The sequence below is a fragment of the Scyliorhinus torazame genome, chromosome 18 (assembly GCF_047496885.1).
Source record: "Scyliorhinus torazame isolate Kashiwa2021f chromosome 18, sScyTor2.1, whole genome shotgun sequence".
Lineage (NCBI taxonomy): Eukaryota > Metazoa > Chordata > Chondrichthyes > Carcharhiniformes > Scyliorhinidae > Scyliorhinus > Scyliorhinus torazame.
The window spans coordinates 149,021,985-149,049,662 of NC_092724.1; the positions used below are offsets into that span (position 1 = coordinate 149,021,985).

The 27,678-nt window shown below is 49.0% G+C and overlaps 1 protein-coding gene across 1 annotated transcript in view; it reads left to right on the plus strand.

Moving 5' to 3' along the window:
* Positions 1-27,678, plus strand: part of LOC140395604 (dynein axonemal heavy chain 17-like) — an 896,966-nt gene that overhangs the window by 206,733 nt on the left and 662,555 nt on the right. The window contains exons 15-16 of the mRNA XM_072483576.1: positions 11,777-11,885; positions 19,804-19,907. Coding sequence (XP_072339677.1) covers positions 11,777-11,885; positions 19,804-19,907 — 213 coding nt within the window. The remainder of the gene's footprint in view (positions 1-11,776; positions 11,886-19,803; positions 19,908-27,678) is intronic.

Sequence of the window (27,678 nt, forward strand, 5' to 3'; positions counted from 1 at the left end):
AGCAGCCGTATCGAGGCAGCTCTGGAAGCATGGCAGCCAATGCTTAAAAATCGCGGCAGAGTTTTCTGCGTGACGGCTGAGCTGAAGACACGCCGGCTTGATGCGGAGATCCATCCTACAAAGTACTTATCTGATTAAATTGATACGCAATCAATACGCTTGAGTCCACGTGGAGTCATATTGATTCAGCTTTAATCAGATAGAACTGTACCCAGCAGCGAAGTTACAGAAGTGAAGGCTGCTGGAACGGTTCTTATACCCCGCCTCTCAGGGCGGGGCTATGTACATTGCCCAATGATAGACCCCGCGGTCTAGCCAATGGTCATTCCTCCCTCTGGTACCGCAATACCACATCTTCACCCTCCCCCATCAACTCCGCCAGCCTCTTAGCAAAGTACTCAGTTGGCCTTGAGGCCTCTGCCCCTTCAGGCAAGCCCACAATTCTCACATTTTGACGCCTCGAGCAGTTCTCCAAGTCCTCGAGCTTTGCTCGGCGTTCTCTGTTGACCTACACCACCTTCTGTAGTTCGTCTCCCATCGAGGTGAGCTGGTCGCTGTGCTGCGACATGGTCTCCTCCACTTCCTTCATCTTTTCACCCTGTCCTCTCACCTCGGCCGGTGTCTTTGCCATATCCACCCTCACCCTGGCGATTTCCTCCTCCACCAATGATCTCAGTGCGACAGCCATCTCCTTCCTCAATGCCTCCCTGTGTCTCGCAAATTGCTTCTCCAGCTCCATAGCCATCGCCTCGGTCATCCTTTTCACTGTAAGTAGTGCAGCCCCACCACGCGGTCCGGCATCCGCCATCTTGTCAGCACTTTTACTGGTCCTCTCCTTTGTCAGCAAACCCGCGTTTCCTCCCTTCTTCAAAACTGTTTTTGGCATCCCTTAACCACTTAGTATTTTTCTCCTTCTTTCTTCAATCTCGAGATAAATAAATAATAAAATTAAAATTAAATAAAAATTATAATAAATTTTAAAAAACATCAAAGTTCAAAAAATCTCTTCTCCTGGGACCGGACTTCAAACATCCCAAACATTCATTTTCAGCGGGGGGCCACCCGATGTGCGCTGCTCCTTTTCTACATTTGTGCTAGATTCAGGCCTCGCTCCTCCCCGCCGCTTGCTTTGGGCTCGATGCCCCTGTTCCTCTGGTCACGGGGGTCCAAACCAGCCCGACCTGGCGCCCATCCCTCAGGTCCCAAAGGCTGAAGAAATCACGACCGGTGAAACCACCGGGAAACCCCCAGAAAATGGCGAAATACCGCCGACCGGCGGGAGCCTCGCTCCAAAGCGACCGTTCCGCTCGCTTGCCGGACACAATCAATCCGGTTGCATGATTTTTAAAAGCACAAGTGAACCGTGCCATTTGGAACTTAGCCCTTCGGAGGAGGAGAATCGTGGAGGCCCCGGAGAATACCGGGTCGGGCCCGCTAATGATATGCAAACGGTGTTTACTGTACGTGCATTCTGGTACGCATTGACGCTGCTGTCGAGGTGACTGAGAATCGCAATTTGGCATCAAATTGGCGCCTGCCGCGATTTTGGCATAGGAACCTATTCTCCACCATATCTACTCCTCAGAAATCATAACAAAAAACCATTAGGCTTCTCCTTTTAAACATAGCATGGTTTGAAATAACAATGATTTTATGACATCTTTGTTGTACCTTCTTTTGACAGTGTCTTTTGAACCAAGATTTTTAACAATATCACTGCAGCAGATATATACACACCCTAACCCAGGCTTTTAAACCCATTACTGCATCAGATGCATGTAATACAATATATATATCTACATACCAATTTCTGACATTCATCACGATGCTAACGAAGGAATACCTTTCTATGACCCATTGTCGATGTTATCCATAAGGATAATGGTGGAACCTCCTTACTCCAAAAATGATGCTCAAAGGCTCTCTTTCTTGCTGAGTGTAATTTGCCTTCAAAACAACCGTGCAACCTCAAACAAACCATTGTTTGCAGCAAACTACCCAGCCTTCAGAATAACGAACGCGACACCACACAACCCTGCCATGGCAATCTCTGCAAGACGTGCCAGATCATTAACATGGATACCACCCATGAGAACACCACCCACTAGGTACGCGGTATATACTTGTGCGACTCGGCCAATGTTGTCTACCTCATACGCTGCAAGAAAGCATGTCCCGAAGCGTGGCACATTGGCGAGACCATGCAGACGTTGAGATGAACGGACATTGCGCGACAATCGTCAGGCAGGAATGTTCCCTTCCAGTTGGGGAACACTTCAACAGTCGAGGGCATTCAGCCTCTGATCTTCAGGTAAGCGTTCTCCAAGGCAGCCATCAGGACGCGCGACAACGCAGAATCGCAGAGCAGAAATTTATCGCCAAGTTCCGCTGAGTACCGCCTCAACCGGGACCTTGGATTCATGTCGCATTACATTCACTCCCCACCATCTGGCCTGGGCTTGCGAAATCCTACCAACTGTCCTGGCTTGAGATGATTCACACCTCTTTAACCTGGGGTTACCCCTCTCTCTGGCTCTGTAAAGACCTACAAATGCTCGCAAAGTATTGTCTTGCATCTTTGACTTTGTCTATATAAATGTTTCTGGAACCCACCACTCCATTCACTTGAGGAAGGAGCAGTGCTCCGAACACCAGTGATTTGAAACAAACCTGTTGGACTTTAACCTGGTGTTGTAAGACTTCTTACTGTGCTCACCCCAGTCCAATGCCGGAACCTCCACATCATCATTAATTTATAGACACAATGTGTTTAGATGTGTTTTTTCTTGCACTTGCTTGGTGGCGATCATGTTTTCTGAGCCCAAGATGCAATATGTCCCTTTTTGCCACAATTTTTGCACTTATTTTCTCTACTCCAGCATTTCTCTGCTGAGTGTCCAACTAGTGTACTTCGGTGACATGGTTGTCCCCTTGCAGCCTTTTTTCTTGTGATATCCATTTTGTGGATCCTCCAGTGCCTATCTGTGAAGCTTCTTTCTTTGCTATCTCCATAGATGTAAGCAGCTTCCTCTACTCCACTACAGAGACAACAAACTAGCCTATACAAAGAGTATCATCAGTGTTGCCCCACACTCTCAGTATTTTGCTAACCTTAAAGTTGCTTTGAATTGTAAAATGCTTTAATTTTTTCCTGACTTTGGTGGTGGAAACAGAACCTTCCTGCAATTAATAGCAGTCTAGGTGAGAAATGTCCTTCTAAAATCTTCAGTAGTTCAGTACAGGATTTCTCCCGGTTTTTCTGGATGAAATAAATTTTGTAGCAGCATAAAATTTTATGCCTAACCGAACTGAGAAAAGTTGCGACCTGTTATAACCTGCCTACTTACGATTGGCTGGGGACTAATGACTATCCCACAATCCTATGGGAGTATGAACTTCCCCAATGAGGGGGGCGGAGAAACTCCTAGTATAAATAAGCTGGCCAGTTCAGGAACCAGCAGAAAGGAGAAGGTAGCAAGGGAAGTTACTGCTACTGTTATGTATATATTATTATAGTAAATAAACGTTATTACTTCGTATCCTTAAAACTCGTGCTGGATTCTTCATGGCCTTTACAAAACTGGCGACGAAGGTAAAAGTGAATAGCTGTCTACACTGCTGAAGCCACCTCCCTGGATTTTTGTTGGATACAGGTTGGAAGTTGTTTTCTATTATACCATGCCTCTGTACGGACGTTTGGATGTTTTTGATGCTGCGCTGGAAAGCTGGAACCAGTACACACAACGGATGCGTTACTATTTCCGGGCAAACAATATCACTGGAAAAGAGCGCCAGGTCGTCATATTGCTCACCGCCTGCGGCCCGCATACGTTTGGGGTGATTAGGAGCCTTACGTACCCAGCTGCGCCGGACACCAAAACGTTTGACGAACTTGTGAATATAGTGGGGCAACACTTTACCCCAACCCCGTCCATGATAGTCCAGCATTACCGGTTTAATACCGCTGAGAGGACCTCTGGAGAATCCCTTGCCGATTTTTTATCCAGGCTACGCGGGATTGCGGAATACTGTGACTGGTGAGACCTTGTCAGAAATGTTACGCGACCGTTTGGTTTGCGGTATTAACCCAGAAAAAGTTGTTAGCGGAGCCAACATTGACTTTTCAACAGGCAATACAAATAGTCTTGTCCCGAGAGAGCGCAGAGCGAGGAGTACAGGAGCTACAGGGAATGGAAGTGCATGCCTTGGGGCGCAACCCTTTCCGCCCAAAAACGTCCCCCCGCACTCCTGCGGTACCTTGGGCGAGGCAACGACCGGACCGACGTCAGTGGCCATCGGACATTCCTCCCCGAAGGGAGCCTTCTCCAGAGCCAATGGATGAGGAGCCATGTCCGTGTCAGACTTGTAGGCGCTGACCCTGTCGCGGACGGCGGTCCTGGGGACGCCAGAGGCGCCGTCGTTCCGACCGAAACTGGGACCAGCCCAGGGGCCGTAACTGGGACTAGCCCAGAGGCCGTACCTACCACGTGGATGAACCTGTGGCGACCACTCCTGAGGACGTGGAGCCGGAGGACGACTGCCTGCAGCTGCATTGTGTGGCAGCTCCCTGTGTGGCCCCCATTAAGGTGACAGTACGGGTCAATGGCCACCCGCTGGAGATGGAGTTGGATACTGGCGCAGCGGTCTCCGTGATCGCCCAGAGGACATTCGACCGCATCAAGCAGGGTATACAGACCCTTACATTAACTGACTCACAAGCCAGGTTGGCCACCTACACGGGGGAACCACTGGACATTGCAGGAACTACAATGACCCCTGTTGTCTATGGACGCCAGGAGGGGCGTTTCCCACTTATCGTAGTGCGTGGCCATGGGCCCAGCCTGTTGGGTCGGGACTGGTTGCGCCATTTGCGGTTGCAATGGCAGCACATCCTCCAAACAGTTTCTGGAGGGTTGACTGAGGTGCTAGGACGATACCCAGAGGTATTCCAGCCTGGTTTGGGGAAAATAAAAGGGGACGTAGCCCGTATCCAAGTTGAACCAGGAGCCACGCCGCGCTATTTCCGGGCACGCCCAGTGCCTTACGCTTTGCTCGAGAAGGTAGAAGGGGAGCTCACTCGTTTGGAGAGTTTGGGTATTATCAGGCCCGTCCGTTTTGCTGACTGGGCAGCACCAATTGTACCAGTAATGAAGCCAGATGCCACAGTTCACTTGTGTGGCGACTATAAACTTACAGTGAATACAGTTTCCCGACTCGACCGATACCCAATGCCTCGCATAGAGGATCTCTACGCGAAACTTGCAGGTGGACTCTCATTCACAAAATTAGATATGAGTCACGCCTACCTGCAGTTGGAGCTGGACCCTGCCTCCCGACCATATGTAACAATTAACACACACCGGGGCCTGTATGAATATATACGGTTGCCCTTTGGAGTATCCTCTGCCTGCGCAATTTTTCAACGTGTTATGGAGGGCATTTTGAGAGGTTTACCACGTGTGGCTGTCTACCTAGATGACGTGTTGATTACAGGTACGTCGGAGCAAGAGCATTTGGAAAATCTGGAGGCTGTCCTTAGACGCCTTTCGGAGGCTGGAGTCCGTTTACGTCACACAAAGTGCGTATTTCAGGCAAAAGAAGTAGTCTACCTAGGTTATCGGGTGGACCGCGAGGGTCTGCACTCCGTCGCAGAGAAGGTGCGTGCAATTCAACATGCCCCCACCCCGACTGACACTTCGCATCTTCGTTCTTTTCTCGGTCTCGTAAACTATTACGGGAAGTTCCTCCCCAATCTGGCAACTACGCTGGCCCCCTTGCACCTGCTGCTAAAGAAAAATCACTCCTGGGTTTGGGGTCAGCCGCAAGAAACCGCTTTCCGGCGGGTAAAGCAACAATTGTCGTCGTCTGGGTTACTAACCCACTATGATCCGGGAAAGCCTTTGCTCGTCACATGTGATGCATCCCCGTATGGTATTGGGGCCGTCCTGTCCCACAAGATGGAGAACGGGGCCGAGCGACCGATAGCTTTCGCCTCCCGCACATTGACTGCAGCGGAGAAAAAGTACGCGCAGATCGAGAAGGAGGGCCTGGCAGTGGTTTTCGCGGTGAAACGCTTCCACCAGTATGTGTACGGCCGCCATTTCACTATCGTGACTGATCATAAGCCCCTGCTGGGACTCTTCAGAGAGGATAAGCCAATACCGCCCATTGCTTCTGCACGGATCCAGCGCTGGGCTTTGTTGCTTGCTGCATATGAGTATTCTCTGGAGCACAAACCAGGTACACAGATAGCAAATGCCGATGCACTGAGCCGATTGCCTTTATCGACCGGCCCCATGTCGACCCCCACGACCGGTGAGGTGGTTGCAACCCTAAATTTTATGGACACCTTGCCTGTCACGGCATCACAGATCCGTGAGTGGACCCAGACGGGGCCAGTCTTGTCGAAGGTTCGGCACATAGTCCTGTATGGTGGGCAGCATAGACAGCTCCCAGGCGAGTTGCGGGCATTTTCCTCCAAGCTGTCAGAGTTCAGCGTGGAAGACGGCATCCTCTTGTGGGGGACGCGTGTGATTGTCCCGGAAAAAGGCCAGGAGCTGATATTATCAGACTTGCACAATGGGCATCCGGGCGTGACCAAGATGAAAATGTTGGCCCGGAGTTATGTCTGGTGGCCAGGCCTCGACACCGACATTGAGAAGGTGGCCCAAAACTGCTCCATTTGCCAGGAGCATCAGAAGCTTCCGCCGGCCGCGCCCCTACATCACTGGGAATGGCCAGGGCGGCCTTGGGCACGCTTACATGCAGATTTCGCAGGCCCTTTTCAGGGATCCATGTTCCTTCTACTAATTGACGCCCAGTCCAAATGGCTGGAGGTGCATAAGATGCAGGGGACAACGTCCTGCGCAACAATTGAAAAGATGCGTTTATCATTTAGTACGCATGGCCTCCCCAAGGTGCTGGTCACGGATAATGGCACTCCATTCACGAGTGAGGAGTTTGCTAGGTTTACAAAGATGAACGGCATCCGCCATATCCGCACTGCCCCTTACCACCCGGCTTCAAATGGGTTGGCAGATCGTGCAGTGCAAACATTCAAAAGAGGCCTAAATAAGCAGTCTTCCGGATCAATGGACACGAGACTGGCTCGCTTTTTGTTTACGTACAGGACCACCCCCCATGCAGTGACTGGGTAGCTCCCGCAGAACTCCTAATGGGCCGAAGACTTCGCACCCGCCTTAGTATGGTCTTCCCGGACATTGGCGCAAAAGTACGCCGCACACAAGAACGGCAGGGACAGGGATTGTCTCGGCATCGTCCGATTCGGCAGTTTGCGCCCGGTGACCCAGTATTCGTGCGGAATTTTGCTGGTGGTGCCCAATGGGTTCCTGGTGTAATCTTTCGCCAAACGGGCCCTATATCTTACCAAGTGCAAGCCCAGGGTCGTCTCCAGCGAAAACATGTAGACCACGTCCGGTCCAGAAGATCATCCACTCAAATGATTCCCCGTCCCCGGAGCTCATTTCAACAGCCGCAAAGACCAGAGACAAGGGAAGGTAGTCCTCAAAATCTTCCACTGGTGCCTCACTCGAAGCCTGCGCAGGTCGTTACGGGACCGAATGGAGATAGAGACGCTGACATGACGGAGGCAGCAGACTCTGACTCCGAGATGGAGACACAGGATGCATCAGAGGGGGAATCCTCGGGTCCACAGGCCGTGGATGTACAACCGCGCCATTCATCACGGAAGCGCCGGTCTCCGTCTCGTTACACGCCGCCTGATCCAGCGCCACGTGCAAATGGCGTCCGGCCTGCGGCCAAACGAGTTTAACGCCTTCCTTCGCCAGGGTCTTCGGTGGATTCCTTGGACTTTGGCGGGGAGGGATGTTATAACCTGCCTACTTACGATTGGCTGGGGACTAATGACTATCCCACAATCCGATGGGAGTATGAACTTCCCCAATGAGGGGGGCGGAGAAACTCCTAGTATAAATAAGCTGGCCAGTTCAGGAACCAGCAGAAAGGAGAAGGTAGCAAGGTAAGTTACTGCTACTGTTATGTATATATTATTATAGTAAATAAACGTTAATTACTTTGTATCCTTAAAACTCGTGCTGGATTCTTCGTGGCCCTTACAAAACGACCATTAGGTCCTCCAGTATTTGATTCACTTTGAGATATAATTGGAATCTTTCCTGATATGAGTTCCAAGTCTCACAGTTTTCATCAAATGCATCCATGGCATTGTTCCTGCCATTTCAGATCTCGGCTCCTAGGGTCTATACTTCAAGTAACTTCCTCCCTTCCAATTCTTTTGGATATACGGCAGAAATGATCCCCTTATCCACACTGTAGCTGCAAATGTTTACATTTATGCTTTACTGTGGTTTGACTTTTTCCTGTACAGAGTCGGAAGACTTATGAACTTCCGTTCCCACAGCCTGTTTATTTTTGCCACGTGTGCGGCCTCTGCAACCCAAACAATTCTTTCAACGACAAGCAGGTTTTTTGAACTGTCATTCTTTGTTCCTCATGGTTGCAGTCGATTTTTTTTTAACTGTCATTTGAAAGCCTCCCACATGTCAGATGTTGAATTACCCTCAAACATCCACCCCCAATCTAGGTTCTTCAGTTCCCGCCTAATATTGTTATAATTAGCCTTCTCCCAATTTAGCACATTCAACCTAGGACCACTCTTATCCTTGTCCACCAGCACTTTAAAACTTATTGAATTGTGGTCACTGTTCCCGAAATGCTCCCCTACTGAAACTTCTACCACCTGGCTAGGCTCATTCCCCAATACCAGGTCATCAGCGGCTGGTTTCGCCTGATGTGTGAGAGTCCTGTTCGAGAATCTTCTCTGCTCTCAACTGCATCTCCACCAATGAGTCAACTGTTTTTTTCTGTGCACCATTACGTTTCCTTGCCTCAATCTTCATTGCCAGTTTTCCTTTTTGATTTGTCTTTTACTTTGCTGCAAAGAGAAAAGGTATAGAGGTGCTCACACCCTGGATTCTTAAAAACATGATGAGGGGTTTTATTGAAGGATGTTGCTCATACAATCTAAGATGGAAGACAGAAGCCCGTGCTAACACCTGATGATGTCACTGCAGATAATGTGATGCTTCACCAGCAGGGGTGTATTCTCTGAAACATAACAGAAACCAGTACTGAGGAGCTGAAATTTGTGGCCTGTACGTCTCAGTGAGGTTTCTTTAATCCGATTGGTTAAACAGAAATACCAATGTTTAGTTAATGTAAATGTTAGTGTGCTTTTAGTTTCTTGAACATGATTCATAGTAATTTAATGGAGTTACTCAGGATCTTTTTTTGGAAGTCCTTATCATGCACCAAGTTGTCAACAAGTTAGAAGTGGGTGCTCTCTAAATGCTTGTCTATGTGTTTTGAATTCATTGTAATTTATTATAAAAGTTAAAGGGGCTGTACTGGACCTCGTATTGAGGAATGAGCCCAGCCAGGTGGTAGAAGTTTCAGTAGGGGAGCATTTTGGGAACAGTGACCACAATTCAATAAGTTTTAAAGTGCTGGTGGACAAGGATAAGAGTGGTCCTAGGGTGAATGTGCTAAATTGGGGGAAGGCTAATTATAACAATATTAGGCGAGAACTGAAGAACCTAGATCAGGGGCGGATGTTTGAGGGCAAATCAACATCTGACATGTGGGAGGCTTTCAAGTGTCAGTTGAAAGGAATTCAGGACGGGCATGTTCCTGCGAGGAAGAAGGATAAATACGGCAATTTTCGGGAACCTTGGATAACGAGAGATATTGTAGGCCTCGTCAAAAAGAAAAAGGAGGCATTTGTCAGGGCTAAAAGGCTGGGAACAGACGAAGCCTGTGTGGAATATAAGGAAAGTAGGAAGGAACTTAAGCAAGGAGTCAGGAGGGCTAGAAGGGGTCATGAAAAGTCATTGGCAAATAGGGTTAAGGAAAATCCCAAGGCTTTTTACACGTACATAAAAAGCAAGAGGGTAGCCAGGGAAAGGGTTGGCCCACTGAAGGATAGGCAAGGGAATCTATGTGCGGAGCCAGAGGAAATGGGCGAGGTACTAAATGAATACTTTGCATCAGTATTCACCAAAGAGAAGGAATTGGTAGATGTTGAGTCTGGAGAAGGGTGTGTAGATAGCCTGGGTCACATTGAGATCCAAAAAGACGAGGTGTTGGGCATCTTGAAAAATATCAAGGTCGATAAGTCCCCAGGGCCTGATGGAATCTACCCCAGAATACTGAAGGAGGCTGGAGAGGAAATTGCTGAGGCCTTGACAGAAATCTTTGGATCCTCACTGTCTTCAGGTGATGTCCCGGAGGACTGGAGAATAGCCAATGTTGTTCCTCTGTTTAAGAAGGGTAGCAAGGATAATCCAGGGAACTACAGGCAGGTGAGCCTTACGTCAGTGGTAGGGAAATTACTGGAGAGAATTCTTCGAGACAGGATCTACTCCCATTTGGAAGCAAATGGACGTATTAGCGAGAGGCAGGATGGTTTTGTGAACGGGAGGCCGTGTCTCACTAACTTGATAGAGTTTTTCGAAGAGGTCACAAAGATGATTGATACAGGTAGGGCAGTGGATGTTGTCTATATGGACTTCAGTAAGGCCTTTGACAAGGTCCCTCATGGTAGACTAGTACAAAAGGTGAAGTCACACGGGATCAGGGGTGAGCTGGCAAGGTGGATACAGAACTGGCTAGGTCATAGAAGGCAGAGAGTAGCAATGGAAGGATGCTTTTCTAATTGGAGGGCTGTGACCAGTGGTGTTCCGCAGGGACCAGTGCTGGGACCTTTGCTGTTTGTAGTATATATAAATGATTTGGAGGAAAATGTAACTGGTCTGATTAGGAAGTTTGCAGACGACACAAAGGTTGGTGGAATTGCAGATAGCGATGAGGACTGTCAGAGGATACAGCAGGATTTAGATTGTTTGGAGACTTGGGCGGAGAGATGGCAGATGGAGTTTAATCCGGATAAATGTGAGGTCATGCATTTTGTAAGGTCTAATGCAGGTAGGGAATATACAGTGAATGGTAGAACCCTCAAGAGTATTGAAAGTCAGAGAGATCTAGGAGTACAGGTCCACAGGTCACTGAAAGGGGCAACACAGATGGAGAAGGTAGTCAAGAAGGCATACGGCATGCTTGCCTTCATTGGCTGGGCATTGAGTATAAGAATTGGTAAGTCATGTTGCAGCTGTATAGAACCTTAGTTAGGCCACACTTGGAGTCCAGTGTTCAATTCTGGTCGCCACACTACCAGAAGGATGTGGAGGCTTTAGAGAGGGTGCAGAAGAAATTTACCAGAATGTTGCCTGGTATGGAGGGCATTAGCTATGAGGAGCGGTTGAATAAACTCAGTTTGTTCTCACTGGAACGACGGAGATTGAGGGGCGACCTGATAGATGTCTCCAAATGTATGAGGGGCATAGACAGAGTGGAGAGTCAGAGGCTTTTCCCCAGGCTAGAGGGGTCAATTACTAGGGGGCACAAGTTTAAGGTGAGAGGGGCAATGTTTAGAGTAGATGTACGAGGCACGTTCTTAACACAGAGGGTAGTGGGTGCCTGGAACTCGCTACCGGAGGAGGTGGTGGAAGCAGGGACGATAGTGACGTTTAAGGGGCATCTTGACAAATACATGAATAGAGTGATACGGACCCAGGAAGTGTAGAAGATTGTAGTTTACTTTTACTGTGCTGTACTTTTCTTTGTTCTTTGTTCTAAAATGGGATGGTATTTCCTCTTTTGGTGCCTGAAAAAAACCTTGCAGCAACAATTCTGCTTTAAAATAATTTTCAATTTTCAGATAAAGCTTACGGTTCTTGATGTTGAAAAACCTTTGATAAGAAGTGAAGTGGATGATATAGATTTTAAATTGATTAAAGCTGAACGAAATTTACATTGGAATAGCACTGGTAAGTTTTATGTTACTGCAAAATTTGAAATTAATGTGTTTTAATTACAATATCATTGCAGGCAGAAATAAAATTGCACAGGATTATGTTTTGTTAAGCACTTTTTCTAAAATGCTTTTTTCACTTTACTTCTAAAAGTAATGTAGCGTGATTAACAATATTATTTTTTTAAAATCTTTTTATTGGCATTTCTCATATTTATGTACATTCCATTTTTCTTACCCATGTTAATTTTTTTATTGTACAGAGAGGTTTATTTTGTCTTTCATTTAATTGACCCTATATATTAATGAACCCCCAATTCAATCATACCATCCTTTAATTAACTTTATTGGCATTTGGATTTCATATATGCCTATTGTTTAAAATACCTTTGGTGGCAGAACAGCATATTGCAAGTGATGAGTATTTCAACAGGGAAAATATTTTTAAAAAATATTTTATTTAAGGCATTTTCATATAAACAAACAAAAGCAGAAGAATAATCATACAACATTATAAATGACCAACACCCACTACCCCCGCTTCCCCAATCTGGCCCCATCCTGCCTTCACCATTTTACCCCCCTTCTTTCCCACCCCCTTTGTGGACCCCTCAATCCTCCTTAAAGAAGTCAATAAATGGCTTCCACCATCCTCCCCCACTCTTAAACAAAATGGCCACCACCTCCCATCAGCTAACCCCCTCAGAACAAAATTGACCCTCTCCAGCCACAGGAATTCCGCCAGATTGCTCACCCACACCCTCGTTTGACAGCTCCGAGTCCCTCCATCCGAGCAAGATCCATCTCCAGGCTATCAGGGAGGCAAAGGCCAAGACATCGGCCTCTCTCACCCCCTGGACTCCCGGGTTTCCGAGTCAAGTTCAGCTTGTGCAACTGTGGCGAGCCCCGCGTCAGCTGGATGCCAAATATCTAAAACTCGCCCCCACTGCCTTGAACGGAAGCTCCCTAATCTCGTCTCCTGTCCTCTCGTCTCAATCCGGAACACCTCACTCTTTCCCTTATTCAACTTGTAACCAAAGAACTGGCAAAAATCCCCATGACGCCCCCAATACCGGCAATAGGTCCGAAATGTATCACATCGGGTCGTCCGCGTATGGCAAGACCCTATGCTTGGCGTCCCCCCCGCATAATCCCTCTCCAATCCCCCGACGACCTAAACGCCACTGCCAGTGGCTCTATCGCCAAAGCAAAGAGCAATGGGGAGAGCGAACACCCCAGCCTCAACCTCTAAATACAACCCAAAATATCCCGAACTCACTTGGTTCGTCCGCACACTTGCGAACGGTGCCTGTATTAGCAACGGGACCCAGTCCACAAACAGCTGCCTGAACCCAAACCAACCCAGCACCTCCCCAGATAATCCCACTGCACCTGGTCAAATGCCTTCTCCTCGTCCATCAGCACCACCACCTCCACCTCCTGCCACTCTGAACCGCCGAAGGCATCATAATTGCATTGAGTAGCCTCCTCACATTTGCCAACAACTGCCTCCCTTTTACGAAACCTGTTTGATCCTCACCTATCACTCCCGATCCTCAATCCTCGATTCGCGAAGCCAACACATTGGCGCTATGACTCACACTTCTCTGGATTCTTGTCCTTTTTCAATATCTGGGAGATGGAAGCCTGCGGCATTGTAGGGGGAAGTTCTCTCCTCTCCATAGTCTCGTTATATGCCCTCACCAGCAGTGGCCACGGTCCCCCCCAAACTTTTTATGAAACTCCACCCGAAACCCGTCTTGATCGGTGCCTTCCGTGCCTGCATCACCCCCATGCTCTCCATTACCTCCCTCAATCCGATTGGGGCCCCCAATCCCTGCTCCACCTTGGGAAACTCCAGCCTGTCCATGATCCGCCGCATTCCCTCCCCACTGCCCAGGGGCTCCAACTCATATAATCCCCTCAAACGCTTCAAACACGCCATTTAACCCCCCCCCCCCCCCCCCCCCCGGTCCAACACTACCCTACTCATCTCACCCTTTATTCTGCCAATCTACCCTCGCCAATCTTACTTCCTCAGCTGGTGGGCCAACATCCTATTTGCTTTCTCAACGTACTCGTATACTGTCCCTCTGTCCCTCCGTAACTGCCCCATCACCTTCCCTGTGGACACAGCCCAAACTCCACCTGGAGCCACTGCCTCTCCATCCCTGCCTCCGGGTTCTCCAAACACCTCTGTTCACTCTCAAGGTCTCATCCACTAGCCTTGCCATCTCCACCCATTCCACACTCTTCCTATGCGTCCAAATTGAGATAAACACCACCCTAACCACCGCCTTGAGCGCCTCCCACAGTGAGGCGGCTGTGACCTCCCCTGTATCATTTAGCTCCATGTACCATCGAATGGCAGCCATCACCCACTTGCACAACTCCTCATCTGCTAACAGTCCCACGTCAAACGTCCACACCAGCACTGCCTTATCCAGCATTAAAAAGTAAATCCGGGAGTACACCCGGTCGGTGCATGTGGGAGAAGTAGGAAAATGTCTTTTCTCTCGGCATCCCAAACCTCCATGGGTCCACCCCCCCTATGTGCTCCATGAATCCTTTCAGCTCCTTCACCACTGCTGACACCTTCCCCGACCTTGGGCTCGTCTGGTCCAAGCTTGGCTCTATAACCGTATTAAAATCCCTCCCCCCCCCCCCGCATAATCAACCGGTGTGAGTCCAGGTCAGAAATCTTCCCTAGAACCCGCCTCATGGAATCTACATCATCCCAATTTGGGGCATAAACATTCTCCAAGACCACCGGTATCCTCTTCCGCTTCCCACTCACCATTACGAACCTCCCCCCCCCCGGGTCTGCCGCAATGCTCCCCAACTCGAACACCACCTGCTTATTCACCAACACATCCAGCCCCTTCGATGTCATGTCCAGTCCCAAGTGAAACACCTGCCCCACCCATCCTTTCCTCAACCATGTCTGGTCCCCTATCTTTAAGTGCATCTCCTGCAAAAAGGCCACGTCTACCTTCAGATTCCTCAACTGTGCGAACACACATGACCGTTTGACCGGCCCATTCAGCCCCTTCACGTTCCACGTGATCAGCCTGGTTATGGGGGGGCGACCATTCTGGTCGGGGGACTCCCCGCCCCCAGCCGATAAGCCATATCGCTTTTTGGGCTGGCTCCCGGCCCGTGTGTTGCCACTCTCCAGGCTCACCCTCAGATTCCACTATCATCTATCCTTTTCCAACCACGCCACATCAACCACACCTTTATCAGCAATCCTCCCCCACTCTTAAACAAAACGTCAACCCCATTATGCCTCCCTTCTAACAAACCCTCATTGCACTCCCATTAACTAACCCGCCCAGCGAGCATAATAATAATAATCTTTTTTGTCACAAGTTGGGTAACATTAACACTGCAATGAAGTTATTGTGAAAAGCCCTTGGTCGCCACATTCCGGCCTCTGTTCGGGTACACAGAAGGAGAATCCTAACAGCACGTCTTTCGACTTGTGGGAGGAAACCAGAGCACCCAGAGGAACTCCACGCAGACACGGAGAACATGCAGACTCTGCACAGACAGTGACCCAAGTTGGAAATTGAACCTGGGACCCTGGAGCTGTGAAGCAACAGCGCTAACCACTGTGCTACTGTGCCGCCCAAGGTCTCCAGCCTCCCTACCCCCTCAATTCCCGTCGATACTCCCCTAAAGAGCAGCAAAAGTTGCACTCACATCAATGTTCCCCCCTGACAGCCTGCCCTCCAAAAGCCCCGCTACCAAAACAAAGGAAACACTTCAAAAGGGAAAATAAATTCAGAAAACCAACAAACGAACACACACACAAACTCCTCCAAAATTCAATTTCCTCTCTCACCTCCCGGGCCATTGTTCCTCAAAAACTCCATTGCCTCTTCTGGCGTGCCAAAATAGTATTCACTCTTCTGGAAAGTCACCTAGAGGCAGGCCAGGTACAGCACTCCGAACCTCACCCACTTCTTGAAGAGGTCAGCCTTGACCCGGTTGAACCCGGCCCTCCTCTTGGCCAGTTCTGCTCCCAAGTCCTGGTACACCCACAGCTCATTTCCTTTCCACGTACATTTCCTCATCTGTCTCGCCCATCGGAGGATCTTCTCTTTATGCAGCAAGTGGTAGAACTGCATCACCATCGCCCTTGGCGGCTCGCCCGCTTGCAGCCTCCTCATCAGTGCCCTGTGCGCTCGGTCGATCTCCAGGGACCAATCAAAGGCCTCCTCCCCATCATCTTCTCCAACATTTTGGTCACGTACATGCCAGCCTCCATACCTTCGATGCCTTCAGGCATTCCCACGATCCTTAGGTTTTGTCTTCTGGAGCGATTCTCCAGATCCTCCAACTTCTCCTTCAGCCTCTTTTGGGCTTCCCGTGTCACCCCCACCTCTGCCACCAATGAGGCCAACTGCTCCTCGTGCTCTCTCACTGCCTCCTCCACTTTCTGGGTTGCCCGGCCTTGGGACTCCAGCCTCTGTTCCACTCGTACGATCCCCAATTTAATCAGTTCCACCATTTTGGCCAGGTCTTCCTGAGCCTTCTTCCTCTGCTAACTGAACTTTGAATTCAGAAACTCCACAAGATGTTCCGTTGACTACTGGAGGCAGAACAGCCCCCTTGCCCTCCACCATCTTATCCTGTGGCGCACCACAAAGACCTTTCTGTTCCAGCAGCTCTTTTCTTCTTGTCCCACTCTACTTTGTGGATCAAGCCACCAGCCACACCATAGGACTAACACCTTCTACAGGCACTCCTGCACCTCTTGCCATCAAATACTTTGCCTTTCAGGTGGGGAAAAGACCACAGATTACCACCTTGAGCGACTGCTCACTCCATGGCCTCCAACGGAAGTCAACAGCGAAAATATTATGCACATAACGGTTAGCTCATTTGGCTGGAAGGCTGGTTTGTGATGCGATGTGATGCCAACCGCCCGGGTTCAATTTTTGTGTACCGGCTGAGGTTATTCATGAAGGCCCTGTCCACCATCCACCTGGGTGACCTGGGGTGACGGTGGTGGGGACAGTCGGGGGCGGGGGTGGTATGGAGCCCAGATCACCCACAGGGTCTGCCAAATCCCTCCCCAATGTCCGCCCATTCCCCCCCCCAAACCGCATCGGCTAGCCCAGGCCAGCCCACCCCTCATACCTATCTGACAGAGCATCGAGGCAGCTTTGTAACAGTGTGAACAGGTGTTTATTGTGACAGCACATATACAGATGGTGGCCTAGCAACTATTACTAAACTGCCCTGCACCCGTAACAACTCAACTGGTGTATAACATTCTGGTCTTACGGGCTACAGTTACAGACGTTACAGCAGGAGTGGAGGCGGCCTGCTAGGATCTCTGCCCTGCGACCTAGGTCCCCATTGGCCGGTGTCTTCTGGGGCGCGACCGAGCTTGGATGGGTCTGATTGCTGCTCAGGTGTCCCAGGTGGCATGGTGCTGCCCTGTTCTGCCCACTGCCCACCAGATGCACCAGGGACAGAAGGGGGAGAGTCCGAGAGGCTGCGGTGTTCTGGTAACTCCCCTGTGGGAGTCACTGGCATGTCTCCATCACCTCCTCCTCCCTCGTGGTGCCCTGTGGCCTCGGGCTACTCCATGGGACAGGGGTGCGGGTGGAGCTATCCCCTGATGTTCCGCTGCCACCTGGCGCTGCCAGTCTTGGATACCTGCTCTGGTCCCGACCAGGGTCCGCAAACTCGCAGCCATGGGGCACAGGGAGTGGACCATCTCTTCCTGGGATTGCTCCACATCACTCATTGACTATGCCACCACCTTCTGGGTCTGTGTCACATCAGCGAGTGACTGCACCATCTCTCCCTTGGGACTGGACCACCTCCCTCTGTTCGTCACGTCAGTTAGCGCCTGGGCAATGCCGGAGACGTTCCCAGCCATGGCCTGTTGTGACTGTGCCATGCTCTGGGACGCCGTTGCGATGTCCAGCTGTCTCTGGCACCAGGTTGTCTGTGAGTCAGCAACCCTGGCTTGAGCCTCGCTCAGTGCCTGCACAGATTGCCCCAGGTCTTGGACAAGCAGATTCATAGCCATGACCGTCGCCCCCAATGCCTCCACCATGGACATCACCCATGCAGTGTTGGCCTGGGTGGCATGCATTGTCGGCACCACCACCTGCTCCTGCAGGACTCCTCCAACTGCACCTGTAGGTGCTGGATGCTTGCCGACAATCCCTCATGTAGTCCCAGAAGCCCAAAACCCATCTCAACGGAAGCTAGTTCTTGGGGTCGGCCCTCCCTCCGACCACCTGCCCCCTCGGGAGTTCATACCTCCACCTGCTGTACCGGATCAGCTGTGTGGTGCACACCAGATAGTGCCCCAGCAGCCTCTTCACTAAAGTGCCCAATCGAAGTGAGTGTTTCTGGGATGGTGGAGGGTGTTGGAGACAGCTGTGATGGGTCCGGGGTGACCTGAATCTCGGGTTGAACTCTGCTCTCCTCATCACTGCTAGGCTCGTGGGGGGGGGCTCCGGCTGTGGCACCGACTGGGGGGGGTGTGTTACCGGATGGACGCGCCCCATCACCATAAGGTCCTGCAAGACACAAGACAAGATGCATGTTTAAACTGCGGTCAGGGGGTTGGGGGGGAGGCTTGGTGAGGATGGTGTCGGGGTGAGGGTGAGGGTGATTTGAGGGTGAGGGTGGTGTTGGGGGTGATGGTTGTCACATATGGCATGGCAAGCCGCAACTCAGCAGTGGTGTCATTTCCTTGCCCACGGTTGATCTCCACCAAGGCAAATTCCATTTCCTCTGGGCCCCAACCATGTCCAAGGCCCTCTGTTCTGCAACGGTGGGGGGCCGCAGGTCTTGCAGTCGCCCTCCAGTTTTCTCCCGCTCCCAGCGGTTATGAGCAGCCTTCTCCTGTGTGGGATGGGGAGGGGACAGAAATTTACAGTGTTAGACTGTCCGACGCAAAGAGCCCAGAGGGTGGGTAGCTGGTGGCCTCAGTGGCCAGGGCACCCGGCCATGGCGGCCGGTATGGGTGCCGGCATGTGGTGCAGGGTGGGGGTTCATCCGCCCTCTATGTGGGGGGGCTGGGATGGGATCGCAGTTGTGTGGGACAGTGGTTGGTGCCAAGGGCACAGTGTTGTTTACTCACCCTGGACGCCCTGAGGAGGCCGTGCAGTTTTTTATGGCACTGCTGGCCAGTCAGGACGGCATTGCTCATGGCGCTGACCAGCTCTGCCACCTGCACTCAGGCACGGCAGCTGACAGCCTCCTTCCTGGACCGGGGTCAACCGTCTCTCCTCCACCACGTCCAGGACGGTCTCCAGCTTTGTGCCCGTGAAATGGGGTGCCATTCTCCTCGCTGCCATCTTGTTGGCTGGGCTGGTGTGTATGGGGAGTGAAGTCTGTATATGCGACTGCAGCTTGTCAGCCTCCTGAGTTGTCAATCCAGCACCGTTTCTCATTTGAATCGATTATGTTCCATGTGGCACCAGTGCTAGCCCCATAACAGTAGCTGAATCACTCCAGGTCCGCCGCCAGTTTTGCTGTTGTGGAACTACACGAATCCTGCTCTGGCGTGAGCACGTAGTCACAGGAATGTAGAATCCCGCATGAGATTTTTCTTTTTGCAGTATTTCATTTAATTCCCTTCAGATTCTAATGCAATCTGAGTGGAAAACAGATGGAAACTCCAGGCTCTCACATGCATTTATCAACCAAATTTGGATCCAACCTTAGTTGTCTGTTTAGATTTTACAAAGACGTCATAAAACATAGGCTGGGATTTTCCAACCCCAGTTGCTATCGGAAATTTCTGGTCCTGCTGAAAGTCACTGGACTTTGGCTGGCCCGCTGCACCCCCCTCAGTGGGCCCTGCCTCAGCGGGTTTGGAAAATCTTGGCTAAAGAAGATTGATGTGTCATACAGCAGGATGAGTGTTACTTTCGTATGCTTTTGTTTCTTGTCAGGTGTTTGGGAATATATTCAAGAGATGAGAAACATTTTGCATGATCTTGAGAGTAGGATTCAGAAATCTAAGAACAATGTAGAAACAATGCATCTCATGATGTTGGTGAGTATTATCATGATGGTGATGAGTGTTATCTGATAAACGCGGGACAGGATTCTCCATTTGGGAGACTGTTCTCCCACCGGAACTGAATTGCACCTGATTTGCAAATCACGCTGGGAGTGTAAGTCAGGAAGCGATTCCTAATCTTTAGCCATGAAAATGTTTTCATGGCGAGGATTACGGCATTTAGCAGATGGCCCGATTAATGAGGTCCTGTGGCTGCCCCTCGACCCCCCCGCAATGCAATTCAGCCACCCGCACAACGGAATTCAGCCATGCTCTTCTCCCCCCACCCCAATCCCATCAGAAACACCCCAGAGACCCCTGAATAGAGATCCCTGTCTGGAAGTCCTGCCAGAAGAGAGAGGCCCCTGTCTGGAAGCCAGAAAGCAGTCCATTCAGAGGCAGTGGAAACAATCACGGCTTTAAAACTCAACTGTGCAATATGCCTGCTGGCTCAGGCAGAGGAAGCAGCATTTGTCAATTAGAATCATAGAAATCCTATCCAATTGGCCAATGGCAGAAGGAGGCCATTTGGCCCATCGGGTCTAGACTAACCCTCCGAAAGAGCACCCTACCCATGTCCACTCCTCTGTCACCCCGCCCTATCCCTGTAACCTAACCTACACATCCCTGGCCATTAAGGGGCAATTTAGCATGGCTGATCCCCCTAACCTGTACATCTTTGGACTGTGGGAGGAAACTGGAGCACCTGGCATAAACGTACATGCAGACAACGCACAAACTCCACACAAACAGTTACCCAAGGTTGGAATTGAACCCAGGTCCCTGATGCTGTGAGGGCGTAGTCCTTCCACTGTGCCACTCTGCCGCCCTGAAAAAAGAAAACCAGTCAGCCGGGTTTAAACCCCCATAGATCTTTGATCTGCAAGTCATTCGTTCATTTCTCTTTGATCTCTTTGTCAACAGGGGTGGTACCAGGGGATTGGAGAGTGGCGAATGTCGTGCCCCTGTTCAAAAAAGGAACTAGGGATAACCCTGGGAATTACAGGCCAGTTAGTCTTACTTCGGTGGTAGGCAAAGTAATGGAAAGGGTACTGAAGGATAGGATTTCTGAGCATCTGGAAAGACACTGCTTGATTAGGGATAGTCAGCACGGATTTGTGAGGGGTAGGTCTTGCCTTACAAATCTTATTGAATTCTTTGAGGAGGTGACCAAGCATGTGGATGAAGGTAAAGCAGTGGATGTAGTGTACATGGATTTTAGTAAGGCATTTGATAAAGTTCCCCATGGTAGGCTTCTGCACAAAGTAAGGAGGCATGGGATAGTGGGAAATTTGGCCAGTTGGATAACGAACTGGCTAACCGATAGAAGTCAGAGAGTGGTGGTGGATGGCAAATATTCAGCCTGGATCCCAGTTACCAGTGGTGTACCGCAGGGATCAGTTCTGGGTCCTCTGCTGTTTGTGATTTTCATTAATGACTTGGATGAGGGAGTTGAAGGGTGGGTCAGTAAATTTGCAGACGATACGAAGATTGGTGGAGTTGTGGATAGTAAGGAGGGCTGTTGTCGGCTGCAAAGAGACATAGATAGGATGCAGAGCTGGGCTGAGAAGTGGCAGATGGAGTTTAACCCTGAAAAGTGTGAGGTTGTCCATTTTGGAAGGACAAATATGAATGCGGAATACAGGGTTAACGGTAGAGTTCTTGGCATTGTGGAGGAGCAGAGAGACCTTGGGGTCTATGTTCATACATCTTTGAAAGTTGCCACTCAAGTGGATAGAGCTGTGAAGAAGGCCTATGGTGTGCTCGCGTTCATTAACAGAGGGATTGAATTTAAGAGCCATGAGGTAATGATGCAGCTGTACAAAACTTTGGTAAGGCCACATTTGGAGTACTGTGTACAGTTCTGGTCGCCTCATTTTAGGAAGGATGTGGAAGCTCTGGAAAAGGTGCAAAGAAGATTTACCAGGATGTTGCCTGGAATGGAGAGTAGGTCTTACGAGGAAAGGTTGAGGGTGCTAGGCCTTTTCTCATTAGAACGGAGAAGGATGAGGGGCGACTTGATAGAGGTTTATAAGATGATCAGGGGAATAGATAGAGTAGACAGTCAGAGACTTTTTCCCCAGGTGGAACACACCATTACAAGGGGACATAAATTTAAGGTGAAAGGTGGAAGATATAGGAGGGATATCAGAGGTAGGTTCTTTACCCAGAGAGTAGTGGGGGCATGGAATGCACTGCCTGTGGAAGTAGTTGAGTCGGAAACATTAGGGACCTTCAAGCAGCTGTTGGATAGGTACATGGATTACGGGAAAATGATATAGTGTAGATTTATTTGTTCTTAAGGGCAGCACGGTAGCATTGTGGATAGCACAATTGCTTCACAGATCCATGGTCCCAGGTTCGATTCCAGCTTGGGTCATTGTCTGTGCGGAGTCTGCACGTCCTTCCCGTGTCTGCGTGGGTTTCCTCCGGGTGCTCCGGTTTCCTCCCACAGTCCAAAGATGTGCGGGTTAGGTGAATTGGCCAATGATAAATTGCCCTTAATGTCCAAATTGCCCTTGGTGTTGGGTGGAGGTGTTGAGTTTGGGTAGGGTGCTCTTTCCAAGAGCTGGTGCAGACTCAAAGGGCCGAATGGCCTCCTTCTGCACTGTAAATTCAATGATAATCTATGATTAATCTAGGACAAAGGTTCGGCACAACATCGTGGGCCGAAGGGCCTGTTCTGTGCTGTATTTTCTATGTTCTATGTTCTATGTTCTATATTGATTTTATTAGGCTGTGATTGACAACTTCCACACACCGCAGCTGAATGCATTGTTCCATTCATCTCCCTTCCTGCTTGAGTGACTTTGAAATAGTTAGCTGAGGAAGTAACAGAAAGCACTTAACTCTCTTTGATGTAGACCACGAGTTGTCAATCAAAGATTTGATGTTTATAAATATTGTGGTTAGCTTCACAGCTGACTACTTCAAAATCCTCTGCCTGAGCCAACAGGTTTATTGCAGAAGTGAGTTTTAGGAGGTGATTTCTTTCAGGGGCCTCTCTTCTCAAAGGTTTCCAGACAGGGGTCACTCTTCTCAGGGGCTTACAGACAGGGGTCTCTCTTCTGGGGTATCTCTGCGGGTCTCTTTAATTAGGGGCCCTCTTGTGGGGGCTGTCTGGTGGGTGTGGGGTGGGCCAGTCTTGCATTGTGTGTGTGGGGGGGGGAAGGGTGGCCCTTCGAGGGGCTTTGGCAACAACTCCCTTAAAGAGTTACCCTCTTGGCTGACCGCAGGTCCACGGAGTTAGGTACTCGCTTGTCGAGACCTGCCTCAATGTTCACCCATGTGTTTCCAGCCCAGAGGAATGGAGAATCACGAGGGCTCGGACAATATGGCGCCCGGCCCGTTAATAGGATGCAAATGGATCTGAGACCTATTTGCATCCTCCCACTGGCGGGGTGTGAAGCTCGATTGGAGTCAATACCGTTTTCTGCCCACCGGCTGTAGCGGAGTTCCCGATGTGGAGGAGAATCCAGCCCACGGTTAGATTTTTAAAATAAGAATTAAAATCTTGATGCACTGCAACCTTCCCATAATAAGAAACTTATTACTTAGAGAGCAAGCTTAAATAAGGTATTTACTGTGCCAAATCCTACATTTGTCAGCATTCATGGTCCTTAAGAGAAGATAAATTTGATTTTTTGTCTAGCCACTGGACTGTACAGAATGCTATGCTGACAGTAATAATGACAAATCAAGCCAAGCAGTCTTAACATGTTGCTGTTCTAGTTATATGATTTATTAACTTATACACAAAAGATTATTTTTCTGTGGTAGTAAAGTGCCACAAAAATGAAGATATGAGAAAGGTGAGTAAAACCGCTCTTAACTAGAAATGGCGCACAGTCATTCTCTCACACTATCGTTTGTCTTGTTCCCAATCTGAACAAAGCCTTGGCGAATGGAAGTCCTGGATGTGGGAAAGATTCCAGTGGATTGCAAAAGTATTACTATAATGCCCTTATTCAAAAAGGGAGGCAGGCAGAAAGTAGGAAACTATAGACCAGTTAGTTTAACATCTGTCGCTGGGAAATTGTATGAATCTATTATTAAGGATGAAATAACAGGCAATTTAGAAAGTCAAAATGCAATCCGTTAGAGGCAGCCTGGCTTTATGAAGAATAAATTGTGTTTGACTAGTTTGCTAGAGTTCTTTGAAGATGTAACAAATGGCATCCTGCAGATGTAATGTTTCTGAACTTCCAGAAGACATTTGATAAGGTTTTTTCTTCGTTCATGGGATGTGGGTGTTGCTAACTGTGCTAGCATTTATTACCCATCCCCGTGGGCATTTAAGAATCAACCACATTGTTGTTGATCTGGAGTCACATGTAGGCTAGACCAGGTAAGGCTGGCAGATTTCCTTCCCTAAAGTACATTAGTGAACCAGGTGGGTTTTTAATGACAGTTGACCATGGTTATATGGCCATCGTTGGACCTTTTTTTAAAATTCCAGATTTTTAATGAATTCAAATTTCCCCATCTGCCATGGGATTCCAACCCAGGTTTACAGAGTGTTATCCTAGGTCTCTGGATTACTAGTCCAGTAACAATACCACTACGCCATTGCCTCTCTGCACAAAAGGTTAATACACAAGGTAAGACCACATGGGATTGGGGTAATTTGAGAATTGGGATCAATAAGTATTTTTCTGGATGGCATGATGTAATTAGAAGGTTGCCACAGGGCTCAGTCCTCGGACTATTTATGATATATATTAATGGCTTGGATGCAGGGATAGAAGGTACTAGAGACAAATTTGCAGATTACACTAAAATAGGTGGAATAGAAAGTTGCAATGAGGAAATAACAAATTTACAAATAGATATAGGGCATGATTAACCAGCCACGCTGCACCTAAAGGCAGCGTGCTGCGGCGTAGCATGGCCGGTAAATGATGGGAAAACTTGCTCCCGGGATCTATCCGGCTCACTGTGCCTCGTGAGATCTAACGTCACGATGCATTATGGGCGGGATCACTTTTTGGATAATCTGCATATTAGAGCGAGACAGCTAGTCTCACTCTAATATGCAGTTCCCTGAGGTAACCAAGGTTTTCAGATCTATTCCCTTTGCCTTTGAGACCTTGGACGAGCACTGTTCAGTGCTGCTCTCCACAAATGTGAACCAGACGGAATAGCACTCTTGGGGGTCTCCATGGGATTGGAGGCTGCTAGGTGTTTGCCCTCTGGGCAGGGTGGCAATCTGGTGCTACCTGGGCACCTTGGCACTGGCACCATGACACTGCCAGTTTGGCACTGTGGCAATGCCTCCTGGGTGCCAGCCTGGCACTGCCAAGGTGCCAAGCTGACAATTTCTGCCTGGAGGTGATCAGGCCAGGGTGGTGTGAGGTGTCCATGTGGGGTGGTGCGGGGGCCATGCGGACGCACTTGTAATGAGTAGGGGCTTGAGGATTCTGGTGTCGGGTGAGGAGCTCGAGAGATCGGGACACCATTTAAAAATGGAGTCCCCATCTCTCACTGCACTGAGGAGTTCCGGCAAGCGGAGCTCCTTTCTGCAGGATGAATGTGTCTTCTGCCACGCGTTCTCCGCTGAGGCCCCATATCTAATGGGATGGATGTTAGATAGTTGTCTGTTTTTCGATGCTGCGAGTGCCGGGAAACACAGAACTGAACACACTCGCTCTGGGACTCTGTTTCCATTTGGTTAAATCGGGCCCATAGATAGGTTAGATGAGTGGGCCAAAATTTGACAGATGGAGTTTAATGTGGCATAAGCATGAGGTTATCGATTTTGGTCGAAAAAAGAAAAAGGCAACTTATTATCTAAATGGAGAGAAACTTCAGAGTGCTTCGGTACAGAGGGAACTGGGTGTCTTCGTGCATGAATTCCAGAAAGCTAATATGCAGGTACAGCAGGTAATAAGGAAGGCAAATGTAATTTTGGCCTTTATAGCTAAAGGAAAAGAGTATCAAAGTAGGAAAGTGTTGCTGCAACTGCACAGGCATTGGTGAGATCTCACCTGGAGTACTGTGTGCAGTTTTGGTCCCCTTATTTGAGGAGGGATGTTGTTGTATTAGAAGCCGTTCAGAGGAGGTTCACTGGATTGATTCCAGAGATGAGGGGTCTTATGAGGAGTGATTGAGCAGTTTAAGCGTATACTCTCAAGTTTATAAGAATGAGAGGAGATCTTATTGAGCTATATAAGATGATAAACGGTATTGACAAAGTAGACGTAGAGCAGATGCATCCTCTTGTGGGGCAATCTAGAATGAAAGGTTATAGTTTTAGGATAAAGGTCGCAGATTTGAAACAGAGAAAATGCGAAATTACTTCGCTCAAAAGGTTGTGAATCTGAAATTTACTGCCCCAGAGTGCGGTGGATGCCGGGGCATTAGGCAGAATTGTCCCTTTGTTGAAGCTGGGAGTGAATTGCATGTGGTTTGCGTTTCATTGGGGGCGTTATTCGGTAACAGAGTCAGGACATGCAAATAGGCCAGAACCCTGCCGTTACGTATTCAGAGCAATTCCCTGCCAATAGGCCTTCCAACCGCTGGGGCCAAATTTGTTTACGTTTTGCAAATTTGTTTCTGTACATGTTTCCCAATAGTTGGTGGTCTGTAGAATACACCTGTGCAATGTTATGGTATCATTATTGTTTATTAGCTGTAGCCAAATAGATCCTGTCCTTGACCACTCTGCGACATCTTCTCCAGCACTGTAATATTATCTTTAATTAACATTGCCATCCCTCATGCTTCCATTCCTTCCTTATTCCTCTTGAACATCTTGTACTCAGGAATATTTAATTCCCAGTCTTGCTGTTCTTTGAGCCAGGTCTCCATTATTTCCACAGCATCATATTTCCACATGGATATCTGCGCCTGCAACTAAGCAACCTTATTTACCACAAATACATGTCTTAAGGGCTTAGATGGAGCAGAGATTGTGTACAAGAGAACTTTTTAGCTTAACATATGGAGGGTTCAAGAAGGGATGGTGCAGTGCTGGACCTAATTCTGGGGAATGAAGCCAGACAGGTCGTTGATGTGATGGTGGGGGAGCATTTCAGTGATAGCAACCACAACATGGTGCAATTTAAGTTTGTTATGGACAAGGAAATAGACAAATTGCAGAAAAAGGACTTGGATTGGGGGAGAGCAGACTTTAGTAAACTAAGGCAGATTCTGGCCAAGGTCGATTGGAACAAGGTACTGGCAGGCAGATCTACAGAAGAGCAGTGGGGGTGTTCAAAGAGGAAATGGGGAGGGAACAGGTCCAACATGTTCCCTCTGGGGTAATAGGAAGGAGTAACAAGCCCAGCGAACCGTGGATGACCAGTAATATTCAGGATTCAATGAGAAGGAAGCGAGGCTTTCAAGAAGTACAAGGGGAGCAAATCAACAGAGGCAATAGTGGAGTACAGAAAGTGCAGGATGAAGCTTAAGAAAGCAATTAGGAGAGCAAAGCCGGGATAGGAGAAATCTCTAAATGGTAAAAGTAGGGAAAATCCCAAGATATTCTATAAGTATATCAATGGGAAGAGGATAATTAGGGAAAAAGTAGGGCCCATTAGGAACCAAGGGGGGAATCTATGGGTGGAGCCAGAGGACATTGGCATTGGCATTGAATATTTCACATCTGTCTTCAGCCAAGAGAATGAGGAGGCAGATATGGAACTTGGGGAGAGAGACCGTGAGGCAATTGAGCAAGTTGCCATAGGGAGGGACAAGGTATTGGAGGTGTTGGCGGGCTTAAAAGTGGACAAATCTCCAGGTCCTGATGAATTGTGTCCTAGAT